We start from the raw sequence: 21,286 nt of genomic DNA, 5'->3' as shown, positions 1-21,286 counted from the left end.
CAGCATTTATATATTTATTTATATATTTATTGATGCATTTATTTATTTATACATTATTGTATGCATTTCTCCCGACATTTATTTATTTATTTATTTATACTTTAGTCATTTTTTGTCCCTCATACTAGGGAGAAATGTTTCACATAACATTCCCTCATAGCTTCATCAGAATATAATAATATAATATAATAATATAATATAATAATCTACCCGGATACACAAGTTAATTTAAACAAAGCACAATCGTCCTTGAAATCTAACAAGAAAACACAAGTGACAACAATGAAATATACAATAAGACTGTCTGAAAATGTTCTTAGAAGTTCATTGAAATGTTGGTTACACAGATAAGTGGGTCAGTGGGCTGTCATTACTGTAACCCTATCACTCTGCAGCTAGCTCCTTTAGCACGCATGCTAATAGAAAATAAAGCAGTTTATTAAACGTACCTCGTCAAATAATCCCTGAACTCTTTGCTCTTGAGGTGGTCAATAGCTTTCCGTGCGATTACCCCTGCCATGGTTTGAAGCTAGTCTTGTGTCTGTACTGAAGAAGAAGAAGAAGAGTACTCTGTCTGTGTTGAAGGGCGACTGGGAGCTTGGTTCAGAGGACGACCGGACACATTTCCGACCATAACATTGGCGCTTTACGACACTGTCGTAAATACAGAGCAGAGTCCTTGGGTGCGTTGGAATTGTCCCTCCTATCTCCTTCCACTATCCTCTTTACCTTAACCCCGGGAAAACGTCATGAGGTTAAGGAAAGATGTTAGGAGAATTCATAAAGGACTTAGGGAAAGGTGATCTCGTTGCTCTGACAATCCGACCACATTTCCACTAGGCGACGTCATTAAATGCGACGGGCCGGCGGAGGTTAATGACGTGTGTCTGCCGTGTTGAAACTACAATGTTCTGAAAATGGACTACAAAAAACGCATCTAAAAAAACTTTCCCCTATGCCTTCTTACAGGTGAAATAATCCTAATTACCACAAGGTTGGGATTGAAATAAAAGAAATATAGACCACCAGGCTACAAGTAAGAAAAGTGAAACCATCACCTTCCTGTCCAATCAGAAATCAACATCAACATAAATATGATCGTATGAAATTAATTGTTACATTTCTGCAAGATATAGCCTACACATAACATTTTAAGAATACAAATGTACAACTGCACAAAGCATTCTTAAGTGAATGAAATATGTTGAATAAAACATCATCTGATAAAAATGTCTCTTATCTTTTATCTCTTACATGATCTGTGTCACTTTACGATCATCGTTAATGTTCATGAACGGTCGGATGTTGCGGCCGCAAGGAATTGTGGGGCGGCATATCTCATCTCCTTTTGTAAAGGATGGTCCAGTGTATCCTATGCTAAAGGAGGTTATAAAGGAAGCATTGACCCACCTTTCCTTAACTTTTAGAGAATTCAAACGGCTCTTATCATGGCCGCCACTTAAGTGAAAGGAGATAGGAGGGACAATTCGAACGCACCCCTTCTTCTCTATCTTTTTCTGTTGTGTTTGATGACGGTCGGCATCGATAAGAGCTCTATTACCGCCACCTGTTGTAATAGTTTTACACGGACAAATATTATAGTCCATCCAAAGTAATCTTAATTAAATTACATTGTCTATTGTCATATAAGGCAAGGTTGTCTGTGTGTTAAAAAAATAGCTGACATAAAGCGTGTAATAAAGTATAAAATAATTATAGAAATATCAAATTGCAAAATGAAAATAGCCGTCTCTATATTAACAAAAAAATACATGCAATTCATTGAATGTCAGGGTGCTCACCAAACACAGTTTTGAAGTTTTCTAAAAACTTTATAGCCTACTTTTCAAACCATTTTAATCCTTTCAGACTTCCTTTGTATGCCCACACAACACAATTAATCACCATTGCAATGATGTACATGCAGATGTTTCGATCATTCTTTTCCTGCTCCTCTTTATTTTTGGACTGTCACCACTTCCTCAGTTTCCTTCATTTTATTTACAGCTTCATCATACGAGAGTCCCTTCTCCACTTCCCCTCCCCTTCTTCACAAATAAACCTGAAGAATAATGCAATTCAATACAGTTGTCTTTGGATTACATTGCTCCTGAAAAACTATTATACTTATTAGAGATAAAAACTTTAAAATTGACATGATCTGTAAAACCACAACTGGATCCAGATTCTGTACTGTGTGTGAGATAACAAGGTTTCTGTCCTGTATGTCATAGACTTGATATCAGTGTCCACCATTTGGCCGCACTTCCTTATAGTCCTTAATCAGCTGGGAGATCCTTTTGACTCGAATGTCTGCTGGTACGGCATCATAGTCTGACCACAGGTACTCTGGAGACAGCACCTTGGTTGGTTTGTTGTACAGCAGGTATCTGCATGACAGAGGCAGCAGATAAGAAAAGACTGTATACTCAAAGAAGAGACATGAGCACACAACAAGCTAGATTCTTTTTAAACTTTACATCAACTATAGAAACACTTTAAAACAGGGATAAAATGTGGCACTCTACTTGTTGAGGTGACTCTCTTCCTGCCACACAGCTTCAATCCCGTTCTTTTTGTCCTCCTCTGACTTCATGTAACAGTATCTAGAAAAAAAAAGTTTAAAAAAATACTCTGAGATTGAAAATATATAAAACAACATGTTAATTTCCTTGATTAGAGATTAGAAAAGCATGGAAATAACTTTATTTTTTTTTAACTTTTTTTGGACACAATAAAAAACAAAAACTATATACATTTAAGAAGAAACATGCAATACTAGAAGTAAAATAAATTACAATACAAAAATAAAGAGGGCATATTATACCCCTTTTCCCCCTTTCAAACAGTCCCCTGTGGTCTAAATGAAACATCTGTGTTGTGCTTTGGTCAAAATATAACATGAATCAAGCACCAGAGGAGGTTTGTGACCCTGTATAAACTAGCTCTCTCAAAACGCTTCGTTTTGGTGTGTGTGTCTCTTTAAATGCAATGAGACCCCCTGAGTTTTCCCAGTAGACATCACTCCTTCGCTAGCAAGAATACAAATGGCGGACCTGCGCAAAAGTTTTGTTCTAGGCTGGGGGTGGAGTCCATGGGTGGGGAGGTTATTTTTTTATGTCACAGGGAGAGCAAATTTGAAACGAGCATTTTTCTCTGTGTTTTAAGACTTATGCAGACCCCAAACAAAGGACTGGATGGGTTTATTTCACATTTTGTGGGTCGGTAGACACTCAGGTTAACCAAATATATGTTCAAAAACACTGTAGAAGTGGATTTTTCACAATGTGTCCCCTTTAAGACTACAGACGATAAAAACAATCAAATGAGGTTGAAATCTAACGTGAATAACAAAGCCAACACAATAATGAGTCAAACTGCAAACAAAACAATAAAGCTGGACGTTGGGCGACACAGTTCAAGTCATCACCACAAGGGGGATTAAAAGAACATTTGAGATAAACTTAGATGATTTGGCTTTGCTTACTTGACAAGCTTGTACATCTCCTCCAGGTATCCACCCCACACAGCAGCAGTGTAATAGTAGTCTCCCTCTCCAGCAGGTATGTAGGCTTCTGACAAGGGCCGACGCTCATATGGAAAAGCATCCCTGTTGGTATTCTGAGGGAGAATGTTTTTTTCATGAAAACATGAAATTCAATAAAATAACCCATAGTGTATAGGTGAAGAAATGAAAACATTCAATGTAGGGGCAAACATTAAATACCACGTCTAACCACTTAACATAGGAGAAGAGGCAGTAATGACATATTTCCATGAACTTGAAATGGATATTATATAGAAAAATGAACCTTGTAGTAGCCCCTGTGAAGCACAGCAGACAGCTGACTGAGAGACTCGCCTCCGACAGGATTGTAGAAAACACTGTCAATGTCCATCATAAAAAGATAATCTGCTTCATTACGGATCTGAAAAACACATTTCAGAGGAAATTTTTTACTTATACACTTCAGGGGGACAAGCTTTTCATGACACCTTGTTGTTGTTTCCTAAAGTGCTGCCAAAATATTTGTAGTTTATCCTATTGACTGTCTTCAGTGAAGATCATATGCCCCGCCTTCTCCATGTTAACAGATGGGACACATGTTAAACCACAAGATTTAAATACACAATTTTTTCTCATGATTTCTGTTATCAGGAAAGTTTACAAGGATTAATAAAATAGTTGTTTAACTTCACATAACCTTCAGTGTCTGCTTCAAACTGACATTAGAAGCTGTTCTGCTGTGGACAGTACCCACCCGATGGATCTTTGACGTTTTATCGTTAAGTTTAATGTGTGTTTTGGTCAGAAGGAAAAGGCAGCTCCAGCAGCCTGATACACTCTGTGCATGTCCTGGCTCTAAATAACATCACCAACGCATTATGTCGGCGCCTGTCTCAGGGGTATTTAGGCTTTATTTTTGTATAAGAGGAGATGGAAACGCATCGTCCATATTTATATACAGTCAATGGTAAAGCCAAACTTGCATGCTTCTCTATTATTTACCTGTTTGTCAATGGTGATGGTTGCCCATTTCATCCTGCCAAGTACTACTTCTTGCCAGCGCTTGGCACTGGGGATCGTGATAATTGAGATCTTCTGACCGCTACCCAGTTCAACCTGACAGGTGGAACACAAGATTACAACAGCTGAGATACACATGGCTTCTTCTCACAACATTTAACATATAAAGGATAAGTGAAAAAATCCGGCTTAAATGTTTGAAAGATATATTGCACACATTATTTTGATTTATTTGTAGAGGAAGTAAAATGTTGTTGCACAATAATTGGTTACAAAGCCTATTACATCACTTTTTGTTGCTAGGGAGTTAGTGCTGCCTCAAATAAAGAAATCTTTGACATTTTATGTTTTCTGGCCTTACATTTTTCTGTAACAGCTATGAACTCTCACTTTATATTCTTCCCTTTTGGTCTTTCCTCTCCTCCTTCCGCCTTCCTTGGTTTAATTCAATCACTCCAACTCAGTATGTTTCCTTCGATCTTGACTTCCTTTCTGTCTTCTTCTTCCTCCCTTTGTGCAGTCCTTCTTTCCCTCCTTTCAACTTCTCTCCTTCTTTTCTACATTCCCTTCAACCTTTCTTCCTTTCTTTTTCCTTCCTCATTCCCTTTTCCTTCATAGGACTTCCTTTACTCCTTTGGATTTTCCATTTTTCCCTCTCTGTCTTTTGTTTGTTTCTTTTTCCTTTTCCTTTCAAAAATATTCCGGTCTTCCTCTCTTTATTTCCTCAATCATTTTTTAACAAAATACATTAAAATAAGTCTTATAGCTCACTTTGGGAACTTCTTGTTCGTTGTCGGTGAAGATGTAGTAAGTAACCCTGAAGCCTACAAGAAAGTACTTTTTGCCTGATTCCAGGAAGCCCTTCAGGAAACGAGTGTATCTGTTTGGACAGAAGGAAGGAAACAAGTACAATTTTCTGTAAGTATAATAAAGCATGAGAAGTAATTTACTAATGCAAATGACTGGAAGATACCCAGTCTGTTTGGATGCACCCTTTATTCAATTGCCACACTCGCCTTTAAGAAACGTAAGCCTTCGGTCTCACCATGGCTTAATGACAGTACACGGGAAATAAGGAGAGCATGCAGAAAAGCAGAGCGGAAGTGGAAACTAAATAAATTGCAAATTTAATTTCAAATGTTGAAGGATCTCTTGAATAAATACCAGCAGGCAGTTAAGTATACCAGAACCCAATACTTCTCAAATAGCATTGACACAAACTGCCATAATCCCAGAGTTCTGTTCAGTATTTTGAAATTGGTCACCTCCACCCCCTCCTCCTCTGGCTTCCATGCTTCTGTCTCGAAATGTCAGGAATTTCTTCAATTCTTCCATGATAAGGTGTCTGGCATCAGACTTAATATAAGTCCACCTGTAAATAATCTTTTAATTCCCTCCGAGACCACATCAGTTCTAAATTCTTTCACCTTGATTGCTTTACCAGAACTTCATCAACTAATCTCTTCTATCAAAACCTCCACCTGCTGTCTAGACATTATTCCTACCAATCTCCTCAAGGAAGTTACAGACACCATTGGCCCCTGTTTTCTCTTAATCATCAATAACTCTCTTGAAAGCAGTCATGTTCCCCAGTCATTTAAACAAAATGTTGTCAAGCCATTCTTGAAAAAAACAAACAAATTCAGATCCTGTAGTCTTAAATAACTATAGACCAATCTCCAAACTCTCTTTTATCTCAAAAATCATTGAAAAAGCAGTCTTCAACCAATTATTCTCCCATCTAGCTCAAAACTGCATTTTTGATAAATTCCAATCCTGCTTCCGAGCTCGTTACAGCACTGAAACAGTACTTCTCAGAATTACAAATGACTTGCTTTTAGCTGTGGACTCTGGTAAGTGTTCTGTTCTCCTACTGTTAGATCTAATCGCAGCTTTCGATACAGTTGACCATTCAGTTCTCATGCAGAGACTAAACAAATGGGTTGGGGTCTCTGGTACTACCTTAAATTGGTTTTCGTCCTACTTATCCAACAGATCTTTCAACGTTTCCAGTGGTAGCTTTTCGTCTTCCTCTGCCCATATTCCCTGTGGTGTTCCCCAAGGTTCCATACTTGGTTCAGTCCTCTTCTCCTTTTACTTACTCCCGCTAGGCCACATTTTTGAAAAATATAACATAGCTTACCACTGTTACGCTGATGATACACAGATTTACCTCCCACTTGAGCCAAAAAACTACAACAAACTCCTCCAGTTCAACGACGACAAAACTGAAGTTATCTTGGTTGGCACTTGACAGACTCAATTTCATCCCATCTATGCCCATTGTCCCAGTCTGTTAAATCTCAGGTAAAAAATCTTGGCATCATATTTGATTCAGCACTAAAATTCAACAAACAAATAAATCAGGTTGTAAAATTAAACTTCATGCAGCTCCGATCCATCTCCAAATTAAGACCAATCCTCTGTTACTCCGACCTGGAGAAAGTTATTGACGCATTCATATCCACTCGCATCGATAACTGTAATTAGCTTTATTTTGTTATCACTCAGTCATCTCTATCCCTTCTTCAGCTCATACAAAATTCAGCAGCCAGAGTCCTAAAAAATACTCTTTATGGATGGATTTTAAAATACTGTTGACTGTGTTTAAGGCATTAAATGGACTTGCCCCCGCTTATATCTTAGAACTCCTGCCCCCATATCAGCTGGTGAGAGATCTTAGGTCATCAGCACAAAACCTTCTGTCAGTGCATAGATCCAGGACAAGGTGCAATGGGGATCGTGCTTTTTCTATTGCAGGACCAAAACTGTGGAACTCTTTGCCTCCAGACATCCATCTCTCTCCCACTATTGGTGCTTTTAAAAACTCGCCTTAATACATATTTATACTCAATTGCCTTTAATTTTCAGTAACCTGTCAAGCACAAAACCCATAGCTCTGTTAGTCTTGTGTTACACTGGACTTAACTGTCATTTGTTCTTTCCTTTTCTTTGATTGTAGTTGTTCTTGTCTGTTACTTTCTAATGCTTTGTTTTCTACTATCTGCAATGTTCAGCCCTTTGGATCAACTATGATGTGTATAAATAAAGTTGAGTTGAGTTGAGTTGAGATAGGTATAGTCCTCAGGTGAAAAAGAAATACATTCCGGCTAAACAATTAATTGCAATGTCATTATAAATATACAATGGGACCATTTGCAATAAACAAAGCAAAAGTCTAAATTTATTGCAATAATTTTTTTTTCATGTAAACAAGCAACACTTTTTCGCTCATTATGCGTACATTTATACTATTGGATGGAGCTCAGCTATCAGCTACCCATAGTTTAATATGAGCCAATGTAGTGAGATATATATCACTACTAGTGATATTAAACAATATTACATAGTTTAATATTGGATTCAATAAGGACATGTTGCAAACACATGTAATGTATAAAACATGAAGAGCAGCCGATCTATAAAAACTGTGAAATATTGCCTACAAGAACTTTACATTTGATTTATTTATATAATGATACTTCATATCGTCATCCCAATACTGAACAATTTTATCGCACATTGCATGTTTTTCTCATAAAGTGCAGGCTTAAGACTTTAAATTCTAGTTTGAAGCAATGGACCATCTTAAACCTGCCTCTCGTAACACCCCTTGTACCTACTTTCCAACAGCAAACACAACCACAGCAACTCTCGGGTCCATTTTCTTATAGATTGCATCGGTGACCACAGGATCAAAAGTTCCATCCCAAACCAGAGGAGCGTTCCAGTTCGTCACAGAGTTCACATCGGTTCGTCTGAGGGGAGAACAAGGAAACTCTCAGTTTTAAACATAATATCTATCGCATGAATCCATTTTTACTACAAAAGTGTCAGCTCTAAAGTTTAGTGTGTCTCTGTCTGTTAGATGGAGACAAACAAATTGCTTTAATAAACTTTGGAGAAGTCTGAGCACTGAGATGTTCAACATGGGTTATAAAACAAAATTTGAACACAGGCATTCTGCAAAGGAAAGTGATGTTTCATCCTTAATTAATATCTTACCCTTTCTGTGTACTTGGCTGGGCATAATGCAGTCTGAAAAAGAATATCCAATAAAAATTTAGTTTCATTTTAAAGAGAAAATGCTGTCCAATAATATAGAAAATTTATAATTAAAAACCATTTATGCAGCTCTAGTTGTGACTGAAGCAAACAATGGGGAAGAAGAAAACATAAGAAGAAACAATGCCAGAGGAGCAGATACCAGAGGAAAGCTGAATATCACCATGACTATATAATATATGTAAATGAAGTGGATGTAGCAACCTTGTCATCACATTTTGGTTTCTGAACCACAACTAAAAAATAATAATCACAGTGACGATCACAGTGAGTATTGCTTATCTAAAAAATACATAATGCATGTACATGTTACATAGTATACACATCTATTTAGTACAAACTCTTAGAGGCAGGAACACTTTGGCTTGTTCTAGACAAACAAGACAAAATAAGTTGCGATATTTTGTCAAAGGTTGCGTGAGTTCAATATACATCTATTGATGCACTTAGACACATCATCAGTGATGGAACCTGGGGTCATTGGGTCTTTTGGGTCTTTCAACATCATACACCCTCACCCAGGCGACCCAGCCGGGATTGATCAAGTCCCGGATTGTGTCTAAGTAGCATGTACCCACGGATCGCCCCTCTTGATCCACAGCCATCTAGAGGCCCTCTCGGCTGCCTCTGTGGTGGTTTTGATGGCCTTTTTTTGGCGTGCACCTGTGATGCCAAGCAGGCTGTATGCTTTGTAGAAAGACCGCGCTGCGAAGCCCCTACAGCCCACCTCTATTGGCACACACCGGGCACTCCACCCCCGTCTGTGGCACTCCTCCACTAAGTTGGCGTACTTGGCATGCTTCCTCTCGTTGGCCTCTTCCATTCGCTCCTCCCAGGGGACTGTCAACTCCAGTAGGACCACCTGTTTTATTGTGGTTTCCACAATGTGCTCTGGGAATCTGAGCTGCTTCCCTAGGTCGGCCTTAATCTGTCACTGCGGTGCAGTCCCAAGGAGTCCCACTACTCCCCTTGGCTGGTGCTTGGGCTTCTTCCCTGCCCAGATGAAAGCAATGGCCTGCCTTGCTGGTCGGAGAGGCTTGTTCTGGGTGATGCTGGTGAAGATGGCTTCTGCTATCGTCTTCAGCACCTGGTCGTGGCGCCAAGTGTAGCGTCCTTCTCCCAGGGCTTTTGGGCAACAGCTGAGGATATGCTCTAGCGTTCCTCTTCTGAGACACAAGGGACATGATGGTGTGTCAACCCTGCCCCAGCAGAAGAGGTTGGATAGGATGGGTAAGACGTCAAAGACGGACGCAATCAGGAACTTGATCTGGTAAGGCTCAGCTTGCCAAAGCTCGGACCAGGAGATCTTGCGGTCCACTGCTTGTTCCCATTTAGTCCATGCACCTTGCTGTCGCATCCCCACCATCTGGCTAGCACGCAGTTCCTCCACACCAGCTCTCACCTCCTCTTGGACCAGTCGGCGTCTGTCTTTGCCCAGGGCTCTGTCATAGCGCGTGGTTGGAACGCTACCAAGACCTACTCGTCCAGATGTCACTGGGCCGACCAGCTTACTCTGAAGCAAGCGAGACTCCGCCTGCTCGACTGCTTCCTGCGCCCTCCACTTCCTCCCAGTCTTGACTACGATGCCAGCCTGGGAGACTTTCGGGTCACTAGATTCCTTGTATTGCAGCACCTCTCTTGCACGGGTAACCATAAACTCTTCATTCAGGCTGCTAATGGGGAGCTTCAGTTTGTTCTTCTGCCCGTACAGAGCGATGCTACTCAGGCTTTGTGGCAGGCCCAGCCATCTACGGAGGTAACGACTGATCCTCCTCTCAAAGCCCTCTACTGTTGTTAATGGGACCTCGTACACTAGCAGGGGCCACAGAATCTGGGGGAGAACACCGTGCTGGTAAATCCAGGCCTTGAATTTACCAGGCAGACCCGATTTTTCCACTGCTGTCAGCCACGCCTCCAACTCCCGATTTGTGGCCTTGATGGATGCAGAGTCCTTCAGGGTGTAATCAAAGGTCTTGCCGAGGCTCTTGATGGGTTTCTCGGTGTCCGATGGAATCTGGGTGCTGTCCAGAGTGAAGCGGAACTTGTCTGTAACCTTCCCTCTCTTGAGCACCAGGGACCTAGATTTTGCAGGCTAGAAACACATCCAAGCCCAGGTGATGATCTTCTCCAAGCCCTGAAGGAACCATCGGCACCCCGGCACTGACGTCGTTGTAACTGTCAGGTCTTCCATAAAGGCTCTATTGGGGGGCAGGCGGACTCCAGACTTGGTGAGCAGACCTCTGCACTCGACTTCGGCTTTCTTATCCAGCATGTTCATAGCCAAGGCAAAGAGGATCACTGAAATCGTACACCCAGTAATGAGCCCTTTCTCCAGCCGATGCCACTCGGATGTGACTGTCCCAGAGGTGACTCTCAGCTTGAAACTCTTCTAATAGTCCAAGATGAGGTCCCTGATTTTACCTGGGACATGGTGCCGGTTCCACCAGCTTATGGGGAATGGATCCATAAGCATTGGTGAGGTCGAGTCACAGCACTGCTAGGTCTCCCTTCCCTTCTCTTGCCTCTCTGATCAACTGCGCAACCACACCTGTATGCTCGAGGCATCCTGGAAGCTTTGGGATTCCACCCTTCTGTACAGAGATGTCAATGTATTGATTCTTCAGGATGAACTCAGTCAACCGACGGGATAGGATGGAGAAGTATATCTTCCCCTCAACTCTGAGCCGCGAGATGGTTCTGAACTGCTCGATGTTCTTAACGTTCTCCTCCTTGGGAGTCCAGACACATTCTGCAAACCTCCATTGTTGGGCTACCTTTCCCCTCCTCCAGATAACCTTCAGGATCTTCCATAGCTGGTGAAGGAGTCTGGGACACCTCTTGTACACTTTGTAAGGCACTCCACTAGGGCTGAGAGAGACACTGTAAGACCTTCTCCTTTGCTGTAAGTAACAGCATGAATTACATTTTTATTTTATAAATATTAACCAATTGTTGCTTTCATTATCGCTCCTATTTTTTTCTATCATATTTTCTTTTGTGTTTTTTGTGGATGTTGTAATCCCCTGGAAACTGTTTCTTTAATGCATTGTACAGCACGTTGGTCAGCTATTGCTGGTTTTAAATGTGCTTTATAAATAAATGTGACTTGACTTGACTTATAGTGACCAGCTTAAAATCCGTGCAGATGCTCCATCCCTGTGCAGATGCTCCATCCCCATTACAATGACATTTCATGAAGTGTCTCAAAGCTGTGTACTAATGCTAAAAACATTTACTAAGAAAGCTGATGAGTTTATGCCAGAGCTGAGAATGAGAATGGCAGTGTTTTAAGTTTGATGTATTGGCAGTTGTTTCTTTAGAAAATTAGTTTATTTTTTTGAATGGTAGTGTTAGTGCTGGGCGATATATCGTGAAGCTCGATTCGATCGATATTTAATTAATGCTTGATATGGGAAAGGGAACGTCGATTTTATTTTTTAAACTACTAAAGTTTTCTCGCGATATTTCATTGCTCCGCGAGATGTCCGCGGCAGCGCTTGTTGCGCGGAGACGAGAGCCTTCACAATATGAAGACAATTTGAATTTATAATTACAGTATAATGTTCCATGGTGTACAATAACATTTCGATATTTCATATTGTATTTTTTTTTTTTAATAGTATGATCATTGATACACAGCTTGACAAAATACATTTAAAGGTCTTTGATTTATAAATACTGTTTTTTTTTTAAATGTGTTCCATAATCATTATTGTCATTTTGTGCTGGAAACATTTTGAAAAGTAAAGTAAGGGAAAATAAAAATAATAAATATATTTCTGTTTCAAACTTTAATGATTCAGTACATTTTGTCTACTTTCTAAATGCATAACAAACTCAGATGAAATGTAAAGTTCAGTTATTTTTATTTTATTGTTTGATTCGATTTGATACGATTTTTTTATTTTTTTTTAATTGGTTTTAAATAATGGGAAGAAACCGGAGCTCCCGGAGTAAACTCACAACACCCTTCATATCTTGACCTTTACATGTTCAAATATGGAGAAGGTGTTTCCTCACTGAATCCTGAGAACATTACTTCACAGTGGTGTTTGGATAGTAGATTTTTTTAAATTGGTTTTAAGTAATGGGAAGAAACCGGAGCTCCCGGAGTAAACCCACAACACCCTTCATATCTTGACCTTTACATGTTCAAATATGGAGAAGGTGTTTCCTCACTGAATCCTGAGAGCATTATGTCAGAGTGGTGTTTGGATAGTACTGTCTGAAGTTGATATGACGGGTCTGATTATGTGACAGCCTAACTTTATCAGATATCAGTGAGCTCTTGGCTTCTTCTGGGTTGATCAGGGCCGGCCCGTGGCATAGGCAGTATAGGCAAGGGGCGCCAGCCTCCAAATGAGTAAGGCAGAAAAGTTGAAGATAAGAAGAAGAAATAGAAGGAAAAATGCGTTTAAATATCACAAAATATTATTTATCTAAAATAATTTTCATGCTTTTATTTAGTAATGATACAAAAGAAGCCATGAAAACACAACTATCACACATTTAAAAAGGCTCTACTTTCTCGTCTCCTGCTTGAGGCGGCTCATCACAACAAAGCTGCTCGTTAACTGCTCGTTGTGGAGGAGGAGGGCAGGTGACTGAAGAGAAGTGAGTGACACTGACCATACGGATCAATATCACGTTTATAAATGACCGTAATGTAAAAAACAACAACAAAGCCCTCGGGAGCCCAGGGACGAAAAAGAAGAGGAGGAATAATATGAAAAAGACGCAGAGGTAACGTGCTGCACAGATCAATGATTTATCTGTTGTAGTTAAGATAGCTTGTTATGATCGATGATAGTTACGTCAGTGTTTCCTAATTTGAGTTAACATCAGTTATTTCCACTGTACTTTTATTAGGTTAAGATTATTCATGTTAAGAAAATAACCAGTTTAAGAAAATACACTTCTTTTGTGAAGTTGGCTGAGTTGTTTGGGACACAAAACCTACTTATATGTTTATTGACATCTCTGTATTTAGTTAGCTTTCCCCCTAGTCGATTAAAAAGTTTATTTCCCACCTCCTGTTGTCGTTAACTCTTGCCTTTTATCTAAGAGCATGAATGCATGGTGTGCTAGAAGTCCTCACTGTATAGATAGTTGTGCATGTAGGTCTGGTTGTGATGGAAACGTTTGGGCTCACCTGAAAAACTATGATGAGGTTTCTGTACTGCTCTGAACAGAAAATAATATTTTGTGTTCACACTATATTATAAAATGCCAATTTTTCCACAAATGCTCCTCTTCTTTCTCCAGATGAAATTTTAAAACATTTAAATCCATCCCCTGCTGTACCTGGGCTGTCTGTAACCACTTCTGCTCCCTGCACTGTTTGATATTGTTTGTTCTGTTACACTAGTTATTTGTATTTATTTTATTTTGTGTTTATTTATAAGAAATATTAGAGTTATTACCATTTTATTCATGTTTGTTTTTAAGTATTTTCTTTAAATAAAGAAATTATGTTAAATATAAAGCTGTATGCCAGTTTTCTTTAAGTGTATGAATATTGTGATTCGTGGTCAAACTGGCTGCACTTTAAGGGGCAACCGCTGAAATCTTGCCTAGGGCACCAAAATGATTAGGGCTGGCTCTGGGGTTGATGATCCGTAAACCTGTTTAAGCACTTTTTCTTTTGTTATCGGTGGCAGCCTGACGCCCCCAGGAGTTGTTTGTGAACCCTGCTTGGATGAATAAGGGGCTTCCTGCATTTCCATTGAGCTGTTGGAGTTAGAGTGGATTTTGGGTTGTGCAGTTTGTGGCGGACTTGGCTCCAGCAGGGTCTGACTATGTTGCACACTACCTTTGTTAAGTATCGGTGGCAGCCTGACTCTCCTAGGAGTTTCTACAGACACAAGCTTGATTGCATAAGGAGATTCCTGAGATATCGGTGGCAGCCTGACTCTCCTAGGAGTTTCTACAGACCCGGGCTTGAATGCACACAGAGATTCCTGGATGATTCTAGGGCTGTTGGAAGAATCCCAGTGGCCTTTGGATCTTGGTGTCTGTGGTGGGCATGGCTTTGGTGGCGTCTGAGTATGTGGTAGACTACCTTTGTTAGGTTCTGGCTTTTTCACTGAGGTTTTGTGGAATTTGCGTTGTGCCCTTTGTGGCAGACGTGGCTTCAGCTTAGTCAGATCATACCTATTCTTGGTATACCCCTCAGCATTTAGGGGCTTTAGTGGACATGCTGTAGTGACCTTGTAACAGGGACAAGTCTGGAGTTTATCTTCATCTTTAGCATCAAGAAAAGCTTCAATGACATTCAGCTCATGGGTCTTCTCTTCCACCAAACCCATACAGGACATGATGTTGTTGTCAATATAAGCACCAGTAGAGGTGCTCATATGATCCTCAATTTCTGAACAGTCGTACTCTGTCTTAAACTTAATGTGGTTTAATTTAGCATTAGCCTGGTCCACAAGTTTTGTCTGGATGATCTCTTTGTATTCGGAGTCCTCAGCTTGGTACTCCATTTCTATTTGTTGCTCCTCTAAGCTTCTCAGCAGCTTGGCATTATCTTGGTCATGTTGCAAAGCTGCTTCTCTGAACTGCTCCATCTCTGATTTTAAATGCCTGATTTGACCACTCCGAGTCTCAATGTCTCTGTTTTGCACATTCACGACTTTATACAGAGCAGAGTTCAGGTAATCATCCTTGATTAATCCGGTGATCAGCAGGTCTAAGTTGTCCTCCCCTGTCACAGTCTGCATCACCTCAAACTTAAACTTAAGATCATCCAGAGAGTCCTCTCCTAAGTACATCCTCTTTAGCTCATTCATCTCCTTCAGAGACAACTGTCTCGTCTCACTTTCTTCTTCTTTCTGCGTCATGAGCTCTATCCGGCTGTGCTCATTTAGTATAGCAGTGGACAGTTTCTCTATCTCAGGGTTGCACAGGAGAAGTTTTTTTTCTGCCTCCCCCTTCATCTTTTTCAATATGGCTTTAATTTTTCTCCTCTCTTCATAAAGTGCAGAAGCCGTACACAAAAGTTTAGATTTCACCTTTGAGTGACCCCTCTGGTCCTTTTCAAACTGTTTAGTTTGTTTCTGTAATAGGTCCTTCTCATTTTCAAGAGTCTGCCTCTGCTCTATCTGGGGGCTTAAGTATCTTTTAGCATTACCAAGTTGAGTCAAGGCTTTTTGCCGCTTGTTTTCAAATATCCCTATTGACTCTGTTATTTTTTTACCCTTGGCCATATGTTCAAGGGCAAGGACCTCCTCCCTTCGTTGATTCTCCGCTTTCAACGATTGTTTTCTCATTTCTTGAGACCGTTTATTATTGCTCGCCTCCAACTGTTGAACAAGCGCGATGTTCCTCTGGCCTTCAGCACAAAGTCTCTGGATGTACTTTGTGTTCCACTCATGGAGTAACTTGCTGTTACACGCACCCGCATTTGTCACAAGATCCCTGTGCTCTTTCCGCTGCTTCTGTAACTCAAGGTTAGCTAAGTAGTTATTTTCTTTCTCCTTAGCTATTTCATCTTTTTTTCCGATTTTATTCTGTTCTATAAGATCAGCCAGCTCTAACTCCTCAGCTTCCATTTCACTGTCTGAGTAAGCACTAAAGGAAGAACCTGGTCGAGGCATGGCTCCACTTGGCAGCTTAAATATTCAAAATGAAAACCTTTTGAATATACTGTTAAATCACTGACAGCTGTAATTCAGTTCCAGACATTAATAACTCATTGGCGCTGAAAAAGGGACAAAGAAAATCCGTCATCGGTACCAGTTGTAAGCCTGTAAAAACTTTGACCAATGTCTGCCATGAGGTACCAATCTGATGAACCAATCACAGCCTCCCTCTCTCCCTCCTTTGCACTAGCCCACACTCAAACCGCGTCACAGATGAAATAAATTTTACTGAGTTTGTCGCAGGCGAATGCATACAGGTCAGTTCTCCTCTCAGTTAGCTTAGTTATCCAGTTTTTTGTAAGCTCTCACACCCCATAGAGGTCGGCTTCTGGAGCAATGGCGCTCGTGCATGTGAGTTAGGTTGGATTTATGAGGGAGAACAGAGAGGAGGGGGTGGGTGTTGACGGAGCACTGAGGGATACTCTCAAAATCATGCTAATTTTCTAAAATTTACCAACCCTGCCTTTAAGCAAGTATAATAAAAAAGGTGTAAATTACGTCATCACACTAAAAACAACGATGTGCTCCCCAGTCTAGTGAAGCTCTCTTACTGTCTCTGCAACTCAACTGCACGTGATGTCACTCAGCCTTTAAAGGATCTTGTGCATCACACACCAAACATACATGTACATTTGAAACATTGCTCTTATCTATTCAAGTCTTAACACTGAGTAAAAATAATGAACAATGCAATTTTAATGCTAAACAATTTAACATATTTATAATGTGTTGATAAAAGAGATTTTTGGACCAGGTTACACAAAATAACACCAAAGGATAAGTAATGTGCTGCACAAGTTTTGAGGCAATTTCGTAGACTTGGTATCTGAGATGAAGCGCTATGTCCAAGTGTAGCCACCATGGCAAAAAGAAGCTACCAAGGCTTGAAAAAATAGACTTACTACTCTATTCCGTACTTGTAAGAGGAGTTTTTAGTTTTTGTTTTGCAACAGGGCAAGGATGTGAATAAACCAGTGTGTCAAAAGTAGTCTTACCCAGTTTGCATTTTTAGGTCTCCGATCCTCCAGGCACCATTCTCCAGGCAGTCTTTTACCTTTAAATCCTTCATTGCATCCGTTAAAGGCAGTTGAGGGTTATCCTCACATGGCTCACAAAATCTTCGAAGGGAAACACACATTATCAGAATCAGAATCAGGTTTTATTGCCAAGTACATTTACACATATAAGGAATTTGACTTGGTGTATTGGTGCTAAACAATTAACAAGGAAATAAAGCAGAACTTAAACAATACAGTATAAGAAGCTATTAAAATATAGAAAATATAGAAAATATAGAAAATAAAAACACAAAAGGTGCAATGTAGGAGCTGTGCAGTGGACTATGAGAAAAAAAATCTTACAGTAATAGCCTACTCACACAGTGCATGTAAAGAAAATAAATGTAAAGTCCAGTGGGCGTTAATGTAACGCATAAAGAACCGTTTCAGCATTCACATGACTTTACACACATCACAACACATCATGTGTTAATAATACAACAAGACTGAAACCATGCAATGGAAAATAAAAGGATTTCTCTCAGTTTATTTCTGGACTTTGCTGATCCTGCACAAATCTTCCTTAAAAAGAGAGTGACACAGAATGAGTAACATCCAGCGTGTGTGATGTTAACTGTAATTGACAGGTTTTTGAAACATGCAGAGTATTTCCTTGGGTTGCCAGTTCAGTGTGTTGAAAGGTTTGTCATGCTTTGTGCAGAACACATACCTGAAGGAGGAGATGGCGTCTCCTGAGTAGATATATGTGGCTCTATGAAAACACAGAGGTAAAAAAAAAACTATTAGTCAATAATTACAAGCTTTCCACTTCGGTGTGGGTTTAAACCAATATGATCATTACACATTTCTTAGGATTTCATTTTTGCACTCCCGCATTGCAGTCCTGCACACACTACACATTTCATACTACATTGATTTACTAAAATGTGTATTAATTGTTGATCATTGACTCCAAACCCAACATAGAGAGGCTCTGATCTATGCATACTGTGACTCTCCTCACATTTTAGCTCTAAATGAGTTACCAAATGACCATGTACAACATATGATTAACAACATTAATTAACTCCAACTGTTCTTTCATCACCGCTAACTCAAAGTCAATGTGATTTCATCTCATTGCTTTTATTTCTTGGAATGAAAAAGCACAAATGAACAGTTGTGGTTCAGCTCGTTTTTTTGGTGTATTTTTTAGTGCACTGGAGTCAGCACTTAAAAATCTGTCAGGTCCTGAGGAAAGATTGTTGAGTCACACATTTAGAGCACTTGTCAACACATAGGCATTGTATAGAATTTCAACATGGACATTTATGTCTTCCTATTTCCCTCTTTTCGCCAACATTACATTTTGAACTGGGGATTTCCTTTTTCTCGGGTTGCGCGTCTCTCCCCCAGCTCGTCCCCTCTGGTGCGCTCCTCTCCATAATGCGCGCATCACCTCCCTCTAAAGCCCGCTGCTGCTACTCAGTAGGACGCTTGGATTGGGGTACCTCATCACTGTTTGTACCCCGTCTTCGATACCTCTTTCCAGGGCATTTATGTCCGATCAGGCACAACGCTAGCCAGCTGTCTGGTGCACATCAACGGTGAGTGTAGAGCGCCCGTACCACAGAGGACACAGCTCAGACCTCCTGCGCGATGTATGACTCTTTATTCTTAAGATTAAGGGAAGAAAAGAGAGGCCCTGTTTAATGCCGAGGTTTTCTTGTAAGCTAAATTTTCTTTGTAATATTGGGATTTATCTCCTATAACTCGAAAGTATTGTGCGTTTATTTGCCTCTCTCACTGATACCTATTTTGCGCTTGCAGTCATCCTGCTTTCTGTCCAAACTCTCCGTGATGTAAACCAGTAGAACACGCAAAAGCCTAACTTAAATATTACCGCCTACACAAGGTTTGCATCTGGTGTCATTCACACAAATGTTCTTAGTAGATCACCCGCAAAACACCCACCAACCAAACATACTAACTTTTGGAGTGAACACGCAATTTAGTACTCTTTACTTGGGAGCTTAGTAAATCTCGCCCCTAGTGTGCTGATGTTGACATTAAGCAGACATGCCGAGAAACTTGTAAATGTTGGCTAACAATCACATTTTTCTGGTTAAACATCAACAAGTCCCGTGTGTGATCTGGGAGAAAAAAGAAGACAGCTCTGGTATGTGTCATGTGAAAACCCCTCAACAATCAAGTTCAATAACAAATTAATAAAGCCTAAAAGACTTCATGCTTGATATCCCCGACAACAAACTATTCTGTTTTCTCATCATCTTTTTGTTGATCATTGAAAAATTAGATTACAGCACACGTGGACCATGAAATATATATGAATGTTGTGTAGTGAGTCATCTTTTTAATAGTTTTTGTGAGCTCTTTTAAAATTTAATTAAAAATGTTGTGCCTCCCTGAGAACTTACTTTGTCATGTAAATTACAAAAAGAGTTATCATAAAGAGCTAGTTATTAAACGTTAAAGTGACGGGGCTTAGGATCTTTACTTTGAAAGGGAACAGTAAGCCAATCAAAAATCAATCATTCAGTTTTAGAGTAGTACATTAATGTTCTTGGATTATTGCAAAGACTATGAATCTGCCTACAACAAAAGCATTTTAAGACTGGCTAACTGCATCGCCTCTGACCCTGACCACGCCCTGAACACAGAGTATGAACTGTTATCATCAATATAGAGATACAGGGTCCCACGGTTTAATAAGGTCAGACTGAAACACTCTTTTGTTCACCAATCAATCCTAAAATTGAATGTGGAGCTGAATCCTCGACCAAAGCACGTTTAGGGCCTCTGGGCATTTGTTTAGCGTTTGAGTGTTGTTTCAAATGTTTATATCTTGAGTGTTGTGTTGTGTTTGAGTGTTGTGTCAAACGTTTGTATCTTTGTTTCCTGTCTTAATTGTTGTGCCGCAAACGGAGCAAGGCAAATTTCAGACTACGTCTGACAATAAAGTATTATCTATCTATCTATCTATATCTATCGATCTATTTATTAATCGGTACAGAGGGAGTTCATTGTCATAACTTGCCATTTATTTTAGAGTCAGAAAGTAGTTTAAAGGCTTGTCAGCATCTTCAGAAATCAGAAATACTCCATTGAATCCGGAGGGAATCTCGTGTTGTTCTGGGATTGTAAAACTATTATAAAAAAAAGTGATAGGAAGAAGATAAATAACAATGTTTCTATATTAAAATAATATAGATAAATATAAATAAAATATATCCAGAAAAATAAATAATCAAATAAGTGATTCTGAATAATTCACCGGACCTTCACACAAATTTCTCAATTCCTCGCAACATAGACTGACGCGAGTCCTGAGAATGGACACATTATTCAGTTATTTAAATAACACAAATTAATTAATACATAATAATACTATTTCAGCTCAAGCAGACATACTCTAGTTTTGGTTTTTGTTTGCAGGTTTTCTTTTTGTACCTTTAGTAATGAGGTTGAGTTGAAATCTTACCCCAGAATAGTGAGAAGAAGTGTTAAAATGATCAAAACATGGGTCCTGGAAATGTTGCGCATCATTTCGACTCTCTGGAGCATTTCCAAGGTAGTATCAGATGAAACTGAATCTGTAACTGCATGAGGTATTTATATAGCGCACGGGTGGAGGTTCTAGTGACTGAGCATGAACATTACGAAGAAAGAGAGGGGGGAGAGGGAGTAGCCTAAGGGTCCAGGGTGCTGTAACATGAAAAACCACTCTTTCCTGTTTGCTGATAAGAAACACGACTCATTGATTAACTGTTTTAAAGAGACTTTGCATTGGAATGTGAAGACAGGACGTCATAAAACCCTTTGAATAATCCTTTAATTAACATTGGTAAAACAGAACACACTGTAAAACATCACAGCCCAATTTAGTTATCGCCACTAACTTATTTTCTTTAACTCAAATAACCTACTCAAGTTTTAGATTTTTAACTTACATTTATGAGTTTTCAAAAGTGAAACTTGCAGAAATTAATTGTGTTGACTATTTCACACTTGTGAGATTTGAACTTGATTTT

The 21,286-nt window shown here is 39.7% G+C and overlaps 2 protein-coding genes across 2 annotated transcripts in view; one reads left to right on the top strand and one right to left on the bottom strand.

The window, feature by feature from the left end:
- The window catches only part of trpm7 (transient receptor potential cation channel, subfamily M, member 7), a 361,224-nt gene that overhangs the window by 73,968 nt on the left and 265,970 nt on the right, over nucleotides 1–21,286 (top strand).
- Nucleotides 1,937–20,885, bottom strand: LOC109989269 (globoside alpha-1,3-N-acetylgalactosaminyltransferase 1-like). Its single transcript, XM_065953143.1, has 11 exons — nucleotides 20,737–20,885; nucleotides 17,965–18,006; nucleotides 17,232–17,354; nucleotides 8,534–8,566; nucleotides 8,152–8,286; nucleotides 5,300–5,408; nucleotides 4,511–4,624; nucleotides 3,813–3,929; nucleotides 3,488–3,621; nucleotides 2,529–2,606; nucleotides 1,937–2,390 (listed from the first exon to the last, which is right to left on the bottom strand). Exons 1-11 carry the CDS (start codon nucleotides 20,817–20,819, stop codon nucleotides 2,243–2,245), a joined length of 1,116 nt encoding a protein of 371 aa, XP_065809215.1. The 5' UTR covers nucleotides 20,820–20,885; the 3' UTR covers nucleotides 1,937–2,242.

The sequence above is a fragment of the Labrus bergylta genome, chromosome 3, assembly GCF_963930695.1.
Source record: "Labrus bergylta chromosome 3, fLabBer1.1, whole genome shotgun sequence".
NCBI classification, from domain to species: domain Eukaryota; kingdom Metazoa; phylum Chordata; class Actinopteri; order Labriformes; family Labridae; genus Labrus; species Labrus bergylta.
The sequence above is the reverse complement of the archived record's forward strand: the minus strand, read 5'-3'. Positions and strand labels throughout refer to the sequence as shown.